This window comes from Serpula lacrymans, assembly GCF_000218685.1.
Source record: "Serpula lacrymans var. lacrymans S7.9 unplaced genomic scaffold SERLAscaffold_1, whole genome shotgun sequence".
Classification (NCBI taxonomy): Eukaryota; Fungi; Basidiomycota; class Agaricomycetes; order Boletales; family Serpulaceae; genus Serpula; species Serpula lacrymans.
The window spans coordinates 3,943,795-3,962,012 of record NW_006763290.1 but is presented as its reverse complement, the minus strand read 5'-3'; the positions used below and the strand labels follow the sequence as shown (position 1 = coordinate 3,962,012).

The window sequence follows — 18,218 nt, the reverse complement described above, 5'->3', positions numbered from 1 at the left end:
TTGTTTGTCAAGGTGTCATCCCATGTTCCCCTATGTTCCCCTCAGTTTGTGTAATGGTCGACACTCTGGAGTTATATTGCACTGCAAAGCTACAAAACCCTTATTTCTCAATACAAGCTTGGGTAAAAACTATCAGTGATCTTTAGAAAGTGAGTTTTAAGCTTTCTTCCTTACTAGGCTACACTAATAGCTCATCAGATCCAGTACAAAAAATAACTTTGCCGTCAATTTTCTATCACCTTTAATTTTTACCTGGAAATCTGAGAATGTGTAAAAGAACTCGTCCAGAGCGCTCTCCAGCAGGACACACCAAAGTGGTATTTGAAGCACACATGTCCGGTGTGTACCTACACTCTCAAGAATGAGCAACCTCTTCTGTTCAAGATGCTGTATACTAGGGATGGAAATGACACCCTGAAGAGGATCATTAGACGCACCCTTTCAGAAGATGAGGGCAACAAATTAGGACCCTCTGCCAAACTTGCGAGTCCACAAAAGATCTACAGGGACCAATATTTGCCAAGAGAGAGCATTGACAAGTGGGTGAATAACATATTGGACAATATGCTGATGGAGGTGCTTAACGGGGTGAGTATGTTCATCTGCAATAGCCTGTATATTTATGAAAATAATTTCAGAGCAAAGCAGAAGAAAATCCTTATGTGGGTAGATGGAAAAATATGAAAGACAACATTACAAAAGAAATGTGGGACATTTTTGATGAGACCGGAATTTTCCTGGCTCTCTGTTGCCATGGCTTCTCCCTCATTGTGGACATGGTACAGAGTGGGGAATTGTGAGTCAATATTTCCTAAAGATATTTGCATACTGATTTTCAGAGCAAAATATCCTCTTGCTGTTGTCAAGAAATTATGGGATGTTTTTGGCAATGGCCTGGCTGGCTGGTTTGATATCAATTGTAAATTCAAAAAGCATGCTTTGGAAGAGTTCCCTTGGTGCACGTGCAAAGGCACTCAACCACACCTGCCTAGTAGGTACTTTCATGGACACACCCACAGACACCTTTGCCAGCTTGATCACCTAGCTACATACACCAAAGGCCTTGGGCTCAAAGACCTTAAAGGATGCAAGCAAGCATTTTCCAAGTCCAACACCCTCACATTGTCTATTTGCTATGCAAGCGTATTCTATTAGAAGCAAGTTATTGTTACGTACTTCGAGCACAATGGCAATTTTGAGGTATATTTCAATAACATTGTACCGCATTGTGATATCTGTGCACCCAGACTCCTTAACAAAACGCTCCCTGGGAAAATGTTAGTAAAGAAGAAGAAATTGTTGGTAAAGAGAGGAATCATGTGTGAAAAGATCACAGATATGCTGTATGAATGGAGAATGGAGGTTCAGCAGTGTGACTTCAGTGGTGGGATGTTTTCAGGGGAGGGGATCTTGAAAAACAAAACCATTGACTTGCTATCTTGGGTGATCAGTGGGTGTGGGCTGCAAAATATGGAGACAAGTTGGCTTAATTACTCACCAAATTGGGCATGCCAGTATTCAAAAATTTGCAGCCCAAAATAAAAGAAATTAAAAGAAAAGCAGGAGGAGTCATCAACATTGGCGGGGAACGAGAGACAAAGGTTAGGGAGGATGTGGGAAACAAAGAAGCTGCAAACATGAGGGCTTGTGGGAAGGGCGCTCGTTCAGGCTGTTCAGGGCCTAGTTCCTCGGATTGTACAGACATTGTGGTATGTATAGACACTCACAATGAGGTTGCCATGGTCTTGCGGTCTATGCAGACCTCGTTATTTACTCCTCTACCCCCTTATACTCCTACCACTGTGCCCCCTGAGGCTTACATGCCCCAGTTTTGGTGGCCTTACACTCCCACTATGAACCCATTCCTTATTATTATCCCTTCATCTCACAAGAACGGCCACTAATAGAATATAATGATATTGCTTTGAGAGCGGGTCCATTGTCAACTACAATGTATACTACTTTTGTTGTGATGATTAGGTTCTGCTTGCTGACTAGCCAACTTCCCAAAAATTCTGCTAAGTCCCAACTCACATGACACTAAGGTCCGTGTGACATTTGTGTGACGCTAACGCCCAAGTTCGAGCTTTTTCAACTATAACTGGTGTAAGTCTAGTCAATTCAAGCTGCCATTCCCTATAGATTACAGTGCGTTTTTATACTTTTATGGTAACGACGGGGATCAGCAAATGAGCAACGCCAACACTATGATAGCAACAAGTCCATGAGGAGCGTCAAAGGAGAGTGTAGGATAAGATACGTGTCCGCATGAATAAGAAGCGTGATCAGGCGCTGAGCACCTGGTGAGTCGGATCAATTTGGACTTCTGCCTTGTTATACCCAGTCAAAAGTGACAAGAGGCTGTGAGTGGCAGGTAGAGGAACCTAGTAGTAAATTTTGCCTTTTTTAGCCACTAATTCACAGCCAAAATCTCGATGAGACTCCATTAGAGAGCTATCAATATACAACCAGATCAAAGGCCTCTAAGAGCCTCTAATTTCACACTTTTGTAAAAAGTTGTCAGTAGAGCTACTTAGAGTCTGCTAGAGACACTTGAAAATGACTGGATTGCTGGTACTAGTAAAAACAAGAGTGTACGTCAAAAAAACTAGTTAGTGACGAGAGCTAAGGCATGCGGAAAGACAGGGAGGAGATAACACGGTGGATTAATGAACTAGTTGATAGGTCTTGCAGGATATTGGTAGTGTAAAGAGGAAAGAGGGAGAGACACAGTATCACACTGTGCGGTGGAAAAAGCCATGTTGCATTTGTACTTGAGTCTTTGCCAGTCTCGCCTTCCGGTGCAGACGAGGGTGGCGACCTGTTTCTTCATCTGTTTCATCATCTTCCTTGTCTATGGTCGTACAATAGTGCTCAGATCCTGTTGTTGCAGATGGCACAGTGCCAGGCGTGGCTGGTTTGGGGGTGGGTGTGGTGCGCTTGTTTGGCTGCTGTGAAGATTAGGGATAGTTAACAAGGTGTATGTATGACTTTACACACCGGAAAGTAGCCAAAATCATCATTGATTTCATCCGGAGCAATCTGGAAGAGACCACTCAAAGCTAGAGAATCCTTTTCTGGTTGAAGCTGCTCATGCTGTTGGCTGTCTGGTGTATCTGGGGAGATAGGGGTGGTCCTTCGGGATGGAGTGCCAGCTGTGCGAACCTTGCGACATTTACAAGGCGGAGCACGAGCTTTCAGTGCAATGCCAGCTTCTTCTCGTGGCTCTCACAGTGAAGGTGGGATGGCAGTTCCCTCGGATTTGCAAAACTTCTTGTGCCAGTGAAAAGTGCCCCAAGAAACCTTTGTGAGAACGCCCTTGCAGTGTCTTTGGCAGTCACAAAGATACTCTTTTGCCATATTGAAGGTAGATGTTGCCTTGATCGATAGAAAAAGCTTGAAGGGAGGGAAGGGTATCACAGGAAGGGATATCACAGAGAGGAAGCAAAGCTAGTAAAGCATGCAGAGCTATGTGCTTTGTATGCTTTGCTAGCTTTGCTGCCAGAATACCAATGGACAAAGCTGGAAAATGAAACGAAACAAGTTGAAAACGGATCAAGCATGTGTTATTATCTTTGGTCACAACCAATTGTATTTGGTAGCGCGTTCATGCACTATCCGCATTTACTTCACACTCACAGCCTCTTGTCACTTTTGACTGGGCGTTACAATCCGCGTGTTACAGCCGGTTCTGACTTTTGTGTCAGAACCGGTTGGTTACGAGCCTACACTGCTAATCTGGTCCAACCTCCCCGAAAGGGTAAACGAGCACAACCTCTCGCAAAGGTCTGCAGAGCTATTTGTAAGACATGATTTGTTGACATATGACCTACAACAGTAAAATAGGTATTAATAATGCATCCCACACAGTAGTACAGAAGGGTTGCATAAGGCCTTTGTGTAGTGATCCAAGTATGTTGACAGGCGTAGTCGGTCCGTTTGTTTTACTGATACGGTATCCACAATGTTATATTAACACCTTGTGAATGTCTCAGTAGTGTCTTGTGGGCCTCTGTAGTAACACGCAAAAAAGCACTTGTATTTGACATGTGGACAGATTTCCTGACAGCTTCATCATAATTGATAATTTGTACTACAGCATGCCACAGTATTATTGTACCATACAACAGAAAATAAATGAATGCATGAACAAATGGATATACCAGGAAAGTAATTCTAGCCCAGTGAGAGCGGTCTCCATCAGACCAGGTGGAATAAGTGCTTTCTTTGGTCGGTGCGGTAAGATCTTGCTGTTTTTGAATACTTGCCCATAGCTAGAACAAAGTACAAAGAGTACAACATGTCATCAGTTGAATTGCGACAGCAAAGACAATCAACCTGCTGATAACTGATATATACTCTGTAAACATAATGTTAAATGCTCAGTCTGTGTGTAAAAGACTGTATTGATATCTACCTGTAAGTAAATGTTGTTGTGACTATAATGAAATAACATACCTCAGTCTGTGTGTAAAAGACCAAGGCTCTAGAATGGAAATCTACGAGTTTTTTGGTGTAATCGTGGGAAAATTATGTATTAGGTAATGCTAGAAAAGCGGACAGGATAGAATGAAGTCTGCAAACATAGGTAGAAAGAAAGATATAAGAAATATGAATGTATAATGCTAACACCTGCCATTGGGAAAGAAAATTGGTGAGGTGCGAGTTCTGGCTGGGAAGCAAAGAAAATAATTTTAAGGCAATTAAACTCAGACTTATTAAGCAAGCTATTTAAGCTCCGTGTCTCCGCAAACACAATAGAGCTGGGCAAAGCTGTGGTCTATCTAGGTCTTCGTCCTTTCGTGTACTTGCCTTGTCCTCATTACAGATAATGTAATATGAATTTTTTGATAAGTTTGTAAATCTATTGGGACATGAGATGTGCTTGAATTGTGAAATGGTTTGATTGCTTTCCAGAATAGAATTACATTGTAGTCATACTCATAGTGAAGCTCTTATGGATGACCATGCATGGTCTGTACAATGATGAAAAAACATCTATAATAAACACTGAAGAGACGCCACTGGCTCAGCCATAAAAAAATCAATTCTATAAATATCTTAGAAACGGCTACTCTATACTTCCGATACCACCCAGATACCTTTGGTAGACCTTGAAATTTTTGCTATCCATAAACGACTTTGACACAACATTGTACTAAGCTAGGCTTGAATTATTTGGTAAACCTTTCACCAAGCGCTAATCGGGCTTATTACTGATATATGACCAACGTTTTTCGTCAAACATGACTGAAGCGTGAGTCAAATTTAGCGTTGCAGTGTAACTAGGAATACGTTGTTTGCAGTTGCTTGCTTCCGCACAGGTGAAACGAATCGCTAAGAAGAACTATCTAGCACGCCCCATCATAGAAGTGCCTTGGTGGGTTGTATAGGTCAGAACTGTCAGAACACCTTAGTTTCTCCTTTTTTATTTGAAACATGGGGATAATACGACCAGCCACTCCTGGTTTTTTGATAACCCTTGCCGCGACCATTCTTCTCGCTGTTGTATCTTTCTGTGTCCCCCTCCTGAGGTCGATATATTTCTTGAAGGCTTCTCTCGTGGTTGAAAAAGTCAATGGATATATAACATTTGGGACGTTGGGCTATTGTTTGAACATATCGGGCACAACAACTTGCTCGAATGCCACTGTTGGTTATGAGCTCAGTATGTATCGTTACGACTTCGCACTTGCGCAGCTCACCTTCCTGTACGTTTACCAGATATTAATCAACTCGTGGGGAACAATCTACCAATTCAAATACCTGATGTCGTTGTCAAATGGCTCACGTATGCCTTGGTACTACACATCGTGGCATTCGCTCTATCCGCTCTATCAGCTCTACTTGGTCTTCTTGCCCACATTCGGGAAATGGCCATGACATGTTTCAGCAGTTGCTTTGCAGGTTTCGCAGCTGCTGTGGCACTCGTCGCTTTCATATTTGATATCGCTTTGTTCTTCATCGCCAAATCCCGCCTGAACAGTGTGTCAGGAGGCTCTGCGCAGATTGGCAACGCTGTATGGATCACGTTGGCTGCTTGGATCCTCCTATTCTTTAGTGGTTGTTTCTATGCCATTGGTCGCTGCTGTGTCAACAGACGTCCGAGAGGTAACAAGTGGGATGGTCGAGATCAAGCTGGAGCAAGCGATACCAATACACATGCAGATCAGATGCGGTTGGGCGCTGTCAAGGCAGAGGCTGATCGAAAAGCAAGGCAGGGTCAGGGAGAGGTTGGACTTCCAGCTTTCCAAGAATACGAGCCCTTGAAGGCCAGCGTTTCGGGTGATGAAGCCTACGCGGACGAAGAAGAGAGGGTTCCCTATCATGACAACCATAATGGCGAGATGCCCGGGTCGTACGGTAGGCAGCCATCTACGACTGGCTATGCCCCTGGTGGTTATGGCCAAGCCCCTGCTGGCTCAAGTGCAATGGATGAGTATAATAACCCTACATATCCTCCCCAACCCCAACATCATGGCAGCTCCCATACTCAGACAACATCTGGATATGCACCGTCTTATTACGCTTATGCTGCTGGAAATACTACAATGGCGGCAGCTGTTGTGGCTGCAGAGCGTCAACAGTACCCAATGCTAAACACTTACCATAACCCGGAACCCTACTCCGCACAAACTTCTCCAACTGGAACTACTATCTGTAAGGACACTCTAAGTCCACCCACCACGGTCTCACAATTTTTATCTTTAGATAATGACCCATTAAGCCAGCAGTACGGAATTGGCCAGGAGTATGACCCTTATAATCACCATCCGCAAACACTCCGCCAGGAACTCTCCTTCAACCCTGATACCTGTAACTCATCTGGGGCAATGTATGGAGCTTCAAACCAATCTTCTCATGCATCATCTTCCAATGCATACGCACCCAGCCCGTCACCTGTCCATCAAGGTCATACTAGCTACACTCTCGGAGGTGGTGGGTACGGTCGCAGCGCAATCCCTGCTATTTCTAGCCCTCCCGAAGCACAGCAGTCGTCATACTTCCCCTGTTCTCATGGACTTTCCCCAATGCTCACGAAATTCGCTTCTGGGGAGCAAAGCACGAGCCCAGTTAAAGGCCCTAGGTCCCCTCATATCGTTATCGGGTCGCCAGTGCACCAACGTTCCGGTGAGAGTCTTCCCGGATATGAAGTTAGCCCTTCACAGCCACCAAAGCAACGGTGATTAAAGAGATTAATCTACTGGGCAAAACATATTTATTGTGCAATATTCTTTTTTATCATTGCACTTTCCTCTTGACTATCTCGTTCACGAATGTGTTTCATACACTTACAATATTGATTTACTCGAATCATAAAATCATCATCTAGGCTCGTCCCCAGCTGTTCCTGGGTAAAGTTTTGTTTAACATAGCCGAAATTGTCTCTTGACAATACCTAGTAACGAATGGGACCACTCGTCGCAATTTTGTGAAGTGGACGAAATCTCCACCAAAGATGACCCCCCCCAGTAAGAAACGACAATATACACCAAATTAAATAGAATCCCGACTCAGAATCAGACCATTTACATTGAATCTAATTTAATCATAAAATTTTCTCACGATTTTGGGGTGCGACTTCGAGTCAACAGAACTTGCAATTGTGTGTGATCTCATGCACTTGTACACAAAACGCAATGCACTGCAGCGTCGCAAGTTCGTGCAGTGCTGCAGTCATGCTTGCATAATTGTGTGCCCATATACACTGCGAGCATTGGCTTATTTAAGCCCACCTTATATCCTGAGTTCTGATTGGCTAGAAAAAGCAAAAATTGAATGTTTTCAGCATATAAGCTGGGCTTAAATAAGCCAAAGCCCACAGTGATATTTGGTCATATTTTGCACATGTTCATTTTCATCCTTTGTCCTGTACCACCATCTCAGCCACAATCTTTACTAACACTTGTATTTCCCACTTGCTATCAGACAGGTCTGCACTCACTTAACAAGGGATTTTGATGAATAGTGTAGAATTGTGGGAGTGGCCCCACTACTTCAGTTAAATATCTTTCAGATATTCTTTTTTCATTATAGCTATCTTATTGTTTGCGCTACTTCAAATGGCCACGGGAAAGTCAAAGAAGACTCAAGACTTCCTTTCAAAAAACAGGTTGTGGCTTCTTTCTAACCAATAAGTTATACAGATGATTACCTGCAAGGCTACAATGTGGGTACACAGTTGTTTCTGAGGCATCTTATCTCATCATCTACCTAGAAACTTACAGCGAAGGCCCTTGAAACGGAATAGCAGTGCCAAAAGGGTTATTTTTAGTGGAATAATGAAGTTGTGTTTTTGGGGAGCCAGACAACTCACCCCCCATCCCATTCTCATTTACTTTTATTTACTCCATATTGCTCATATTTGGTACCATTTGTTTTAATTCAATGTAATTAGTTTAGTTTTAAATTCAATTTGATTTGCTATAACTCAAATATTCTATTTAATAAGCAAAATATAACGGGAACCATCTAACTAAATTGAATGATTTCTGTGCTATCACTGTGGTTGGATACGGGTTTTTTACATTCAAAAATAATCTAGGATTACGGTAGCTTTAAGACATATACCGAATCACATCGAATATCCAACAAATTGTGATGTAATTCAGTATATAGTTTGTCGTTTCTTACTGGGGATGACTTGGGGACTTTGTAGGGCTTAGAAATCATGAAAGATGTGTCCAAAAGTCAGTATATAGAAAATCATTTTTGTAACTAGTCGAACATATCTTGTAAATAAGGTCTGCTCCAATTTAACAGTGGTGTGTGCAGTGCCCCCTTTGGTGCCAATACTAAGAATCATCAGGCTTTATTCAAGCTCAGAGGAAACTCAGACAAAGACAGCCCAACTCAGCCCTCAGTGAATTCCTGCCAAAAATTACTGGGTGAGAAAGTCAATAGCACCTGGTACAATGGGTGATTAAAACTGATGCAATTTGTTGAGAATAACATGCTTAGTTGGTGTTAATCTATGCTAGTGGTGCATCAGGAAAAACCCTTTTGCTATATAGCGCTATATAGCCACCACCTATATATATAAATGCATTCAAAGATGACAAATTATGTCATTTGTTTATAGTATGAGAAAACATACATTGGCCAGGGCTTGAACCTGGGACTCCAGCTTTCATGGTCTGGTGCTTTACCAACTAAGCTACCAAGGCGTACTTGGAAAGCATACTGATTGGTTGCATGCCCAGAAGGTCCAGAATCACTGTACACAGGTGCGGATCCCATTGTGTTATGATAATAGAAACTATAGTACTATCAGTGCAATCATAGCTCTTATAGCTCTTATAGCATAGTAGTAGGCAAAATCTTAACTAAGGGGAGAAGTATCTATAATTCCCTCAAACTCTGGATTAATCTAATAAATTTGTTCAATAATAGAAAGAGGCCAAAAGTGTTTGGAGTCAAGTATATTCTTATAGGCAAGGTACTATAAGTGCTCTTATAGCCTATAGCAGCCTACATAGCTCCTATAGCTGTGAAGTTCATAGTTATAATATAGTTCAAGGTGCTTAAAAGGGCTAATAAATCATACAGTATTAATCAATTATATAGCCTGTATTAGTGAGATAGTAGTTTGTATCTTTGATATTTATAAAATAAGAATAATGATTTATCCAAATATAAGTAGTGGCAATGAGTAAAAAAATAATATAAGTCCATGAAAGGTCAATATATAACACCTGTATGATATATTTTATAAGCTCTCATGGTGTAGTGGATAAATGTGATGTGTGGTAATAGGTTGCTCATCACCTAAAAGCTGACTAGCAGGTTGAGAGTTTAAATCCTGTCTGTGTTAATTTTTTTCTATCAGCCACACGACAATTTCCAACACCTATAAGAGTATTTATAGAGCTATATGAGGCTCTATAGATGGCAGGGGTTCTGTAACGGGTTTGACCACTATAACAGCTTTATGAGTACTTATAGTGCTATATAGCTCTATATAGCTACCCCCATTTTTCCTGATGTTGATCGGATCCAACCGTGCAAACATGCTAGCTCTAGCTCAAGAACTATATCTCTTTGCCATGAAAGCACACAGATCCATATTCCATGTGAAGAGCTGTCTACACCATTCAGTAAGCTACAATACAGCCTATGAGGCTCTTAGGACAATGGCCCATGCCATGCATGGGACGTTGAGGGAAGCAACTTGTTCAGGGTCAGGGTGATTCTTTTCAGTGGTTGGCGATAATGTTCAGGCATACTTGAGGATCTGGGACCCCAGGATAGGGAGAGAAAGCCACATGATTAAAGGATTTGCTGGTACGGCTGTCAAAATGCAAGACTTTGATGATGACTTTGATGATTCAGCACTAGACATTAAAGAGCTCATTAGACGACAAAAGCTGGAAGAGAGAAAGAACTTATCCACAGATGTAATACTTACAGACATTGATTTCCCCCACTTAGAGTAAGCCACAGCTCTTTATCTCCTCAAGGCCTTGATTGATTTCATTCCGGCCTTGGGGATCAACGAAAAAAATATACAGGGACATCAAATCTCACCTACTCAGAAAACAAATGTCATACCTCTGACTACAAACAGCGCAGACAAAATGCATGTTAGTGGCATGGAAGATGCAGTATACAATTTAATCAAAACTCAGCTTATTCTTAATGATACAACGCTAGGAGACCGTTTGGTTATTTTCAGTGGGGATGGTAAAACCTTTGATCAACTGATCCCAACCGGGGCATCACCTTAGCTAACACAATTTTGCTCATACAGAATGGAATGCTGTGGCAGGAAATATGTCAGGCCATATCATCGGGCAATACAGGGAGGCTTTGGGAGGCTTTGAAAGTTTGGATTTTCACATTTGCAGGAGGGAAAAATCCCTATCACTCAAGTTTTTCTGTAATTTTAAATGGGAGTTCTCCCCGGCCTTGGTATTGGCCATCTTCAGCAACTGGTTGGTGAACATGTATGGGTTGCCGGGTCGGTTTATTGAGCTCAACCTGCTACAAGAACATTCAAATTTTTGGCTGGAAGAAATTGTTCAGCATAAAAGAAAGGAGTTTGATGACCCTTACTATTGTTGGGTGATCTCCATGCATGTGCTGTTCTTCCTGCACTTGAAAGAGGAGATGGAGGGCATGGTATTGTTGCAACCTTGGACAAAAAGCCATGGCACCCGGGGGGACAAGAATGAATTGCAAGTAATAATGAAAAAGCTGTGGAAGGAAGAGGTACACAGGCGCAGACCAGGTCAAGATCTAGGATTTTTGGCACAAGATGATTTTGATGTGGGTTTGGACTTGATGCAGAATGGGAAGCTGCAAAACTTGATTACAAGAACAACACAAATACAAGAAAGTAGTACTGTAAGAGTAGGAGATGACAATGAGGACTGGGACTGGCCAGAGCTGATCAAAGAACTCTTGCCATGCCGTGGTGGCCTCGAACCACCAGAGGGATATATATACTAATCAATGTCAAATTAGGAATGCTTTAGGTGCTTGAATCTGTGAGAGTCTTTATAGCTGGCAGTGGAATGGGTGACTGGGAACTTACTAGTAGAATCTGTGAGGCAGTCATTTGAGTCTTTGTAGCTTATGTCATGGATGTTGTTTGTAAATCATTGGATGGCCAGGATTTGATGGCCCTTGTACCAATGGGTGGAGGCAAAATGGGATACATATTTATGTACATGCTAATCATATCCGCCCTTGCCAATATTCCAACTTTGTGCCAGCCTAAGGAAATTGTACCAAAAGACCCAGCTATGGTGGCCATTTTTCCAACCAATGGCCTAGAGGAGGTGGTGGTGAGTGACCAGGTTTAACTTACCTCATATTGCCTATAGGAACTTGAGTTTCAAAAATATGGCCTAAATGCCATAGCCATCAACTCATATACCATATGAGAAGCATGAAAGCAAGGCAAGGACCTGTGGAAGATTGTTAGCAAGCAGGTGTTGCTGATACTAATCTTGCCTAAGCAACTTAGCTCAAAGCCATCTGAGCGCCTACTCTGTCACCCTATGTTCTGGACACAAGTATGTGCACTGTCTATAGACAAAATTCACCTCCTAGACACCTGGGGAAATGAATTTTGTCAGGTCTTTCAACAAATTGGATATGTGACCTCACATTTTCTATCACAGGTTGTTATGATTGACCTGACAGCAACACTGCCCACTGGCCCGCTAATGCAGTGGGTCTGCAATTTTCTAGGGCTCAAAGTAGTCTCATTCCATTTAGTACATAGATCAAATATATATGCCAATTTGTGGACTGTGATTCAAGAACGCACCCAAGGGATAGGGAACCACTCATTCCCAGATCTGATCTGGATCCTTGACAGCTGCCGCAAAACAATAATCTTCTGTGAAACAATTCACATTAGTTTGTGTGTGCACATATACCTGTGGAATAATACATTAATGGCAGCCAATTGTGACCGGAAAATCAGTATCCACATGTATAACTCACTTAACTCACCATTGTCCAATGCTGAGACCTGGTGTCTCTTTTGCGAGGACCCAAGGGCCTAAATCATCACTGCCACTGACTTCATCTGTGCCTGTTTTAATCCCCTTGATGTAACTGATGTTGTGGTCCTGGGAGCGGGAGCTCAGACATCTGCAGTTGTCGTGCAGAAGCAAGGCAGAGCTGGACATCAGAAAAACAGAGTGAAAGACCCGCAAGGTATCTTGTACGTTACCCAGTCAAAAATGGTAGCCGCCAACTTGGCAGACAGTGGAGACAGTGCGGATACCATCAAAAACCAACTCAATGTCCACACAGCCAAGTTCATTGTGGCTCCCTGCAAAGTTATTGAGCAAAACAACCTCTTCAATAATCCATCCTCTAATGTACCTTGTCTCTGTTGTACGTGCAAGAAGACACCACAGATCACCACAACTTCCCAGTGCAACTGCTCAGGTTATTGCCCTGACACACCTCCTCTTCTACCTGCTGTGATCAAGAAACAAACAAAATTTTTCACACCATCAGATCAACTTACCACGGATATGCATCAGCAATACTCTGATTGGCTCATTATAACACACAACAAGATCTGAAAGGCTGCTGATCTCAACACCACCAATATCTCCCACCGGCCTTGTTTCTCCCTGATCAAACCATCAAGGAGGTTCTTAACCACCTCCACAAGCTCCAATTAGCCACTAACCTTCTAGCCTTGATCCACACCAACAAACTCCTTGTACCCCACATCAATCTTCATCTTCTGTGGCAATCTGTTGATGACATTCAGAGACAGATCAGTTAATTGAGCGCTCAAAAATTGAAGCAAAAATGTAATAATAATGACAATAAACTAGCAGGAGAGTCCAATGAGAGCATGGCTGCATGTATGGGTTTCATCAGGGCTGGGTCAGCAAAGAGTTGCAGATGTGTGCATTCAGACCTCCAACCTTACCTGATCAACTATGTAGTAGCACCCTTAGCTACCAACAGGAGAGTCTCATCTGTAGGCCAAAAAGCTCCACAAATATGTAAGTGGTCTTGTCCTGGCCTCCTTGCTCCCACTGAATTACTCACCTGTTAGATCCCTTGAGTGGAAAACACCACTCTTGGCCCCAAACTTCAAGTCAGTACAACTACCTGCTGTGAAACATAAATGTGCTGCCACAGCGTCTGAGAAAACCATGCTGAAGCAGCATGGTGGTAAATGTTTAATTGTACATATATCTGGCCTCGTGGTATGGCTGGTATTAGTGACTATTGAGCTGATGTCTTGATTAGGTTTTGGATGACCATCAGGATGATTGAACCACAGTTGCAAGATATGCACAGGTAAATGTGAGTTGTGGCCCCCTAGAAATTGACTTACTGTGCTAGCATGTTGACAGCTGCAAGAGATTTTAACACCATCATCTTTTTCAGAAGATCTCATACAGTGAAAGTCTAGTGAGCCTATTTATCAATTATATATAAAGTTATTTGTATTTTTTGCTGATGTGTTTAATGCTGGGAACCAGCTTGAGGCGTTGGCATTGATGGTGAAGGTGTGTAGGGCTGAGTAAAAAAAGGGTGGGGAGTTGATTGAAAAAAAGGGGTAATAATTGAGACTTGGAGTGGTTATGAGCTAAGCTGATAGGGGTTGATGGCATCTGAGGAAATGGTGGAATACTGGAAAAATTAGGGACTGAGATTGTAAAACAGAGAAAATGAGCACTGTCCACTGTGTTTCTTCAAGAGAGTAGATTCTCTCAATAGGGGCTTAATCTCTTGACTTTATCGCAGTGCCACATCAAAATTTTTGACATGTGATTGTATTACTAAGGTAAAGTACATCAAAAAACTGTTATCACCAACAGCTCAAGACCAAAGGCCTGAGCAACGGTTGCACCCTTGCCAACTGCGGCAGACCTTGTTTTCCAGAATGTCTCCCTTCTGGATCGATAGTCTGCTTTAGTCTCTCTTGCTGACCTAATTCAATATTAATATTGATGATAATCAATTAATATATTGTAAATAAGGTCTGCTCTAATTTAACAGTGGCATGTGGGAGCCCTCCCTTTGGTGCTATTAAGTCAAATCATGCTTCCATTATTATGCCAATCAGACTCCGCAAACTCACACTTATCACAGTCTCTGCCTCATGTCAAGTCAAAAAAGTGGTTGTTTGGTTTGTAGTAGCTCTAAAACATCAGATAACGGGTATGTATATAGATAAAATATGAGAATACTAATATCTTTCTCGAGCTATTGTGTTATGGCAAGCATTCCAACCCCTCAAAAATCACCCTGTGCATCAGAACAAAAACTTGACAGTATTTTACTTTCTATTCAAGATGCAAAGTGGATACTTGGTTATTTCCTCAGGCAAATAGATTCCTTGAGCATCTATTTTGCCTGAGAGATGATAATGGGAAGATAGTACAAAATTAGCAACACATGTAAGCACTTACCTTCCTCCTCAATGGGACATCTGCTCCAACAATGGGCCACCTTGTGGGACTTGTTTATGGCCAATCCACATAAGTCTCGCATCGCTCCAATGTTAAATTTGCTAATGGGCCTTTGTGGTTCCTGCTATCCAAGTATAGCAGGCAGACTCCTCGCCGGGGTGATGTTGTTAAAGTAGCCAGGACATATCACCCCAATCACCTGGTAAGGAACAGTTGTGCCCAATTAGCCCATCATTGACATGTTAGTTAATAGGGGACCATTGACACTTTGATGGCTCTTGCATTTATCAGGTCTAACCATTCCAACTTGTCAGCCCTCTGTTGTGGCCTATAATTTTCTGCAACCAAAGCACACTACTCCCAATTTTGTGTTGATAGCCGCCTTGACCGATCTATTGTCCAATACTGTCTATGAGGCCCTGAAGTTGATGGCCTATGCTATGCAGGACCAGCTCAAAGAGGCCACACAACCTGGCTTGGGCAGGTATTTGTATTTTTAAGTGGTTGATAACAACAGTCAAGCCTGTTCCAGACAATGAGACTATATAATAGGGCGGGAAAGCCACATGATCAAGGGTTTTGCTGGGATGGCTATTGAAATGCAGGATTTCAATCCTGCCGCTTTTGATATAGACGAGTTAGTGCGGCGTCAAAGGCTATGTGAACAAAAGGACTTACATCCAGATGACATCCTCAATGACATCAAATTCTCTCATATCCAACAAATAACTACACTCCATTTCTTCGAGACTCTGATTCAATTTGTCCCAGTACCATCAATGAATAATAATGATGTTCAGCATATGAAGGAAACTGTTGAGAAGAATCAAGTCACACCTACACATTGTACAAATATTATACCCTTGGCAACCAATGCTGTGGACAAAATGCATATGCAGGGCATGAAGGATGCGGTCTATGACTTCTTGTAAACGCAGATGATCCTGGACAATGAAACATTAGAGAGCAAGCTGTTGTGTTTAGTGGAGATGGCAAAGTATTTGATCAGATTTTACGGCTCAGGAAATACTTATCAATGCATACAGGGGACTTTGAGTCCATGCATTGTATTGTCCTAATGTTGGAGTTATGGCACACAAAATGGACTGATCTCAGCCAAATTATTAGAACCTATTGGGGCAAAGACTTTCCACATGATGCATCAATCTTGAGTTGTTTGGCACACACAGCCCAATGACCTACTCCCAATGTCCTAAAAAAGATTGATTTTTGCCAGGGATCACATCTACTGGAGCTTGCTTTAGATGCACCTCTGTTGAATTGCTGGCAGTGAGTGTTACCTGAACGGTGCTAGCCAAAGTGGTGTATAATGACCACTAAATTTACTAGAAACTATCTTGCATGTGATGACCTTATTTAATATTTTTCTACAGTGCACACAAGGAACAGCCTACCTTCTTTTGCTTTGTTGTTTGATACAGCCAGGATCCTTGTACAACTGTATGCTACAACCAAAACCCACAGTTCTGCTCAAAACCCCACAATGAACACAGATAGGCTGAATGCTGTGCCGCTTGGCTCACCATGGCAGCCTATATCAAGACTGGATGTGGATTTAATGTCAGCAGGGACAGTTGATAGTGGGGAAAATAATGTCTCAGATATAGACATAGATGATGGTCTTGAAGGATTATCAGACTTGTCAGAGAGTTCCCCAAAAGCAGCTCATCCAGAGAGAGACATTACCTTTGCAAATGCTATACTTTTCATATGGAATGGGCTTCTACGGCGTGAAGTTTGTGAGGCAAATACTATAGGTGATACAGGCCGAGTTTGGGAGGTCCTCAAAGTGTGGATATTCACTTTTGTAGGTTCTGGTAATCTGTACTATTCTCAGTACCTGCTCAAACTCTACTGCAATTTTAAGTGGGAGTTCTCACCTGAGCTGAAAGGGGCTATATTCTGTAACTGGCTTGTCAATCTTTGTGGAACTCCAGGATCCTTCATTGAATTTGATCTCCTTCAAGAGCATTTTAACTTCTGGCTGGAAAAAATGGTTTAGCATAAAGAGAAAGAGTTTGACAATACTTACTACTGTTGGGTCATTTTTATGCATGTGAGACAACACCAACAAGATACAATCTTGGGTCCTTCCCCATGTATTGCTTAGGTATATACTGCAATACATGAGGTACTGTACAGTTGTAAATAAAGTTCAAAGTCCAATGTGCAGCATGTGACTGGTCACATGTTGAGTCTAGACACTGGTCAGGTGATGTGTCACATAATCAGTCATGTGGCTATGAAAAGTCCAAAAAGTAAAGTAAAGTAAAGTAAATGGTCACATAATCAGTCATGTGACTTGGAAATGAAAAGTAAAAGTACAGAAAAGTAAAGCATAAGTAGGTGCTGGTATGTCAATTATAATAGTATATCTGTTTCTTTCTTTGGCTGGAAGAGGAAATGAAGGGGACTGTTTTGTTGCAGCCACGCACAACAAGCCATGGAGCTAGAGAAACAAGTAATGAGCTCAATGTAATGATGAAGAAATTACACACACAAAAAATCGACAAGCGCCATCCTGGTCGTAATCCTGGTTTTGTAGCTCAAGGTGATTTTGTTGCAGGCCTTGAAATGCTCAAAAATGGAAAAATCCATAAGTTCATTGCCAGGACTACAGCACATCTAAATCCAACAGAATTGCATTGTATTGTAAGGACTAATAGTGAAAAACAGGGAAGTACGGAAGACACCAATGATGACTGGGATTGGGATGTGATAGATAAGGAATTAGTGCCTCAGTGTAGTGTACTGGAGCCTCCAGGTGAAGCACCTAACTATTTTTAGTACTGTGCAGAGACTGTCAATAAAAATTAGCTTGGTATAAGATGCAAGATAGAGAGAAAACTTACCACTTGGTCACCAGCAACTAAAACTTGTTGAGTGTCCATTGAAGATGAACGACCTTGACTCTAAAATGTACTGTCATTGTCCTGTCCCATTATCAAAGAGAAAATAGCTTACCATTTTTGGCAAGCAGGGCCATTTGAGCTGTGTGTGAGTTGAGGCCTGCTCTATAAGCCTGTGCTGATGTTTGCATGCAAGTGCAAAAGCTGAAGGTGGAGGGACCAGATGGTCCTGTGAAAGTATGATCAACCAAGTATAGATTGGGATGTCACACAGGTGGAAGAGAGCTGATGGAAGTGAATGGATGGACTGGCTTGCAAAGAAGGATGAGATGTGGTTGGGGAGTAGAGGGGACTCAGAACATGGATGAAGGCTATCAAGTTTTGACTAAGTGGCTGGTGGCGGAAGATTCTCCTTATTGGCCCTATTCACCAGAAAACATAGCAC

At 42.2% G+C, this 18,218-nt stretch overlaps 5 protein-coding genes across 5 annotated transcripts; 4 read left to right on the top strand and 1 right to left on the bottom strand.

Annotated features, from left to right (window-relative positions):
* Positions 1–384: 384 nt before the first annotated feature.
* On the top strand, positions 385–1,490 carry SERLADRAFT_404805 (uncharacterized protein; the record flags this gene model as incomplete). Its single annotated transcript, XM_007312611.1, has 5 exons — positions 385–588; positions 639–796; positions 840–995; positions 1,248–1,362; positions 1,452–1,490. The coding sequence occupies 5 exons, from the start codon at positions 385–387 to the stop codon at positions 1,488–1,490; spliced, it is 672 nt and encodes a 223-aa protein (XP_007312673.1).
* Positions 1,491–5,760: 4,270 nt separating this feature from the next.
* On the top strand, positions 5,761–7,426 carry SERLADRAFT_455075 (uncharacterized protein; the record flags this gene model as incomplete). The annotated part of the gene is made up of 2 exons (XM_007312610.1): positions 5,761–6,660; positions 6,712–7,426. The coding sequence occupies 2 exons, from the start codon at positions 5,874–5,876 to the stop codon at positions 7,185–7,187; spliced, it is 1,263 nt and encodes a 420-aa protein (XP_007312672.1).
* A 3,518-nt stretch (positions 7,427–10,944) lies between these two features.
* SERLADRAFT_404803 (uncharacterized protein) lies at positions 10,945–11,888 on the top strand (the record flags this gene model as incomplete). Its single annotated transcript, XM_007312609.1, has 3 exons — positions 10,945–11,346; positions 11,616–11,789; positions 11,829–11,888. The coding sequence occupies 3 exons, from the start codon at positions 10,945–10,947 to the stop codon at positions 11,886–11,888; spliced, it is 636 nt and encodes a 211-aa protein (XP_007312671.1).
* Positions 11,889–12,005: 117 nt separating this feature from the next.
* On the top strand, positions 12,006–12,518 carry SERLADRAFT_364590 (uncharacterized protein; the record flags this gene model as incomplete). Its single annotated transcript, XM_007312608.1, has 1 exon — positions 12,006–12,518. One exon carries the CDS (start codon positions 12,006–12,008, stop codon positions 12,516–12,518), a length of 513 nt encoding a protein of 170 aa, XP_007312670.1.
* Positions 12,519–16,504: 3,986 nt separating this feature from the next.
* Positions 16,505–16,975, bottom strand: SERLADRAFT_444442 (uncharacterized protein; the record flags this gene model as incomplete). The annotated part of the gene is made up of 4 exons (XM_007312607.1): positions 16,505–16,545; positions 16,611–16,746; positions 16,805–16,908; positions 16,957–16,975. The coding sequence occupies 3 exons, from the start codon at positions 16,894–16,896 to the stop codon at positions 16,522–16,524; spliced, it is 252 nt and encodes an 83-aa protein (XP_007312669.1).
* Between the last annotated feature and the right edge of the window lie 1,243 nt (positions 16,976–18,218).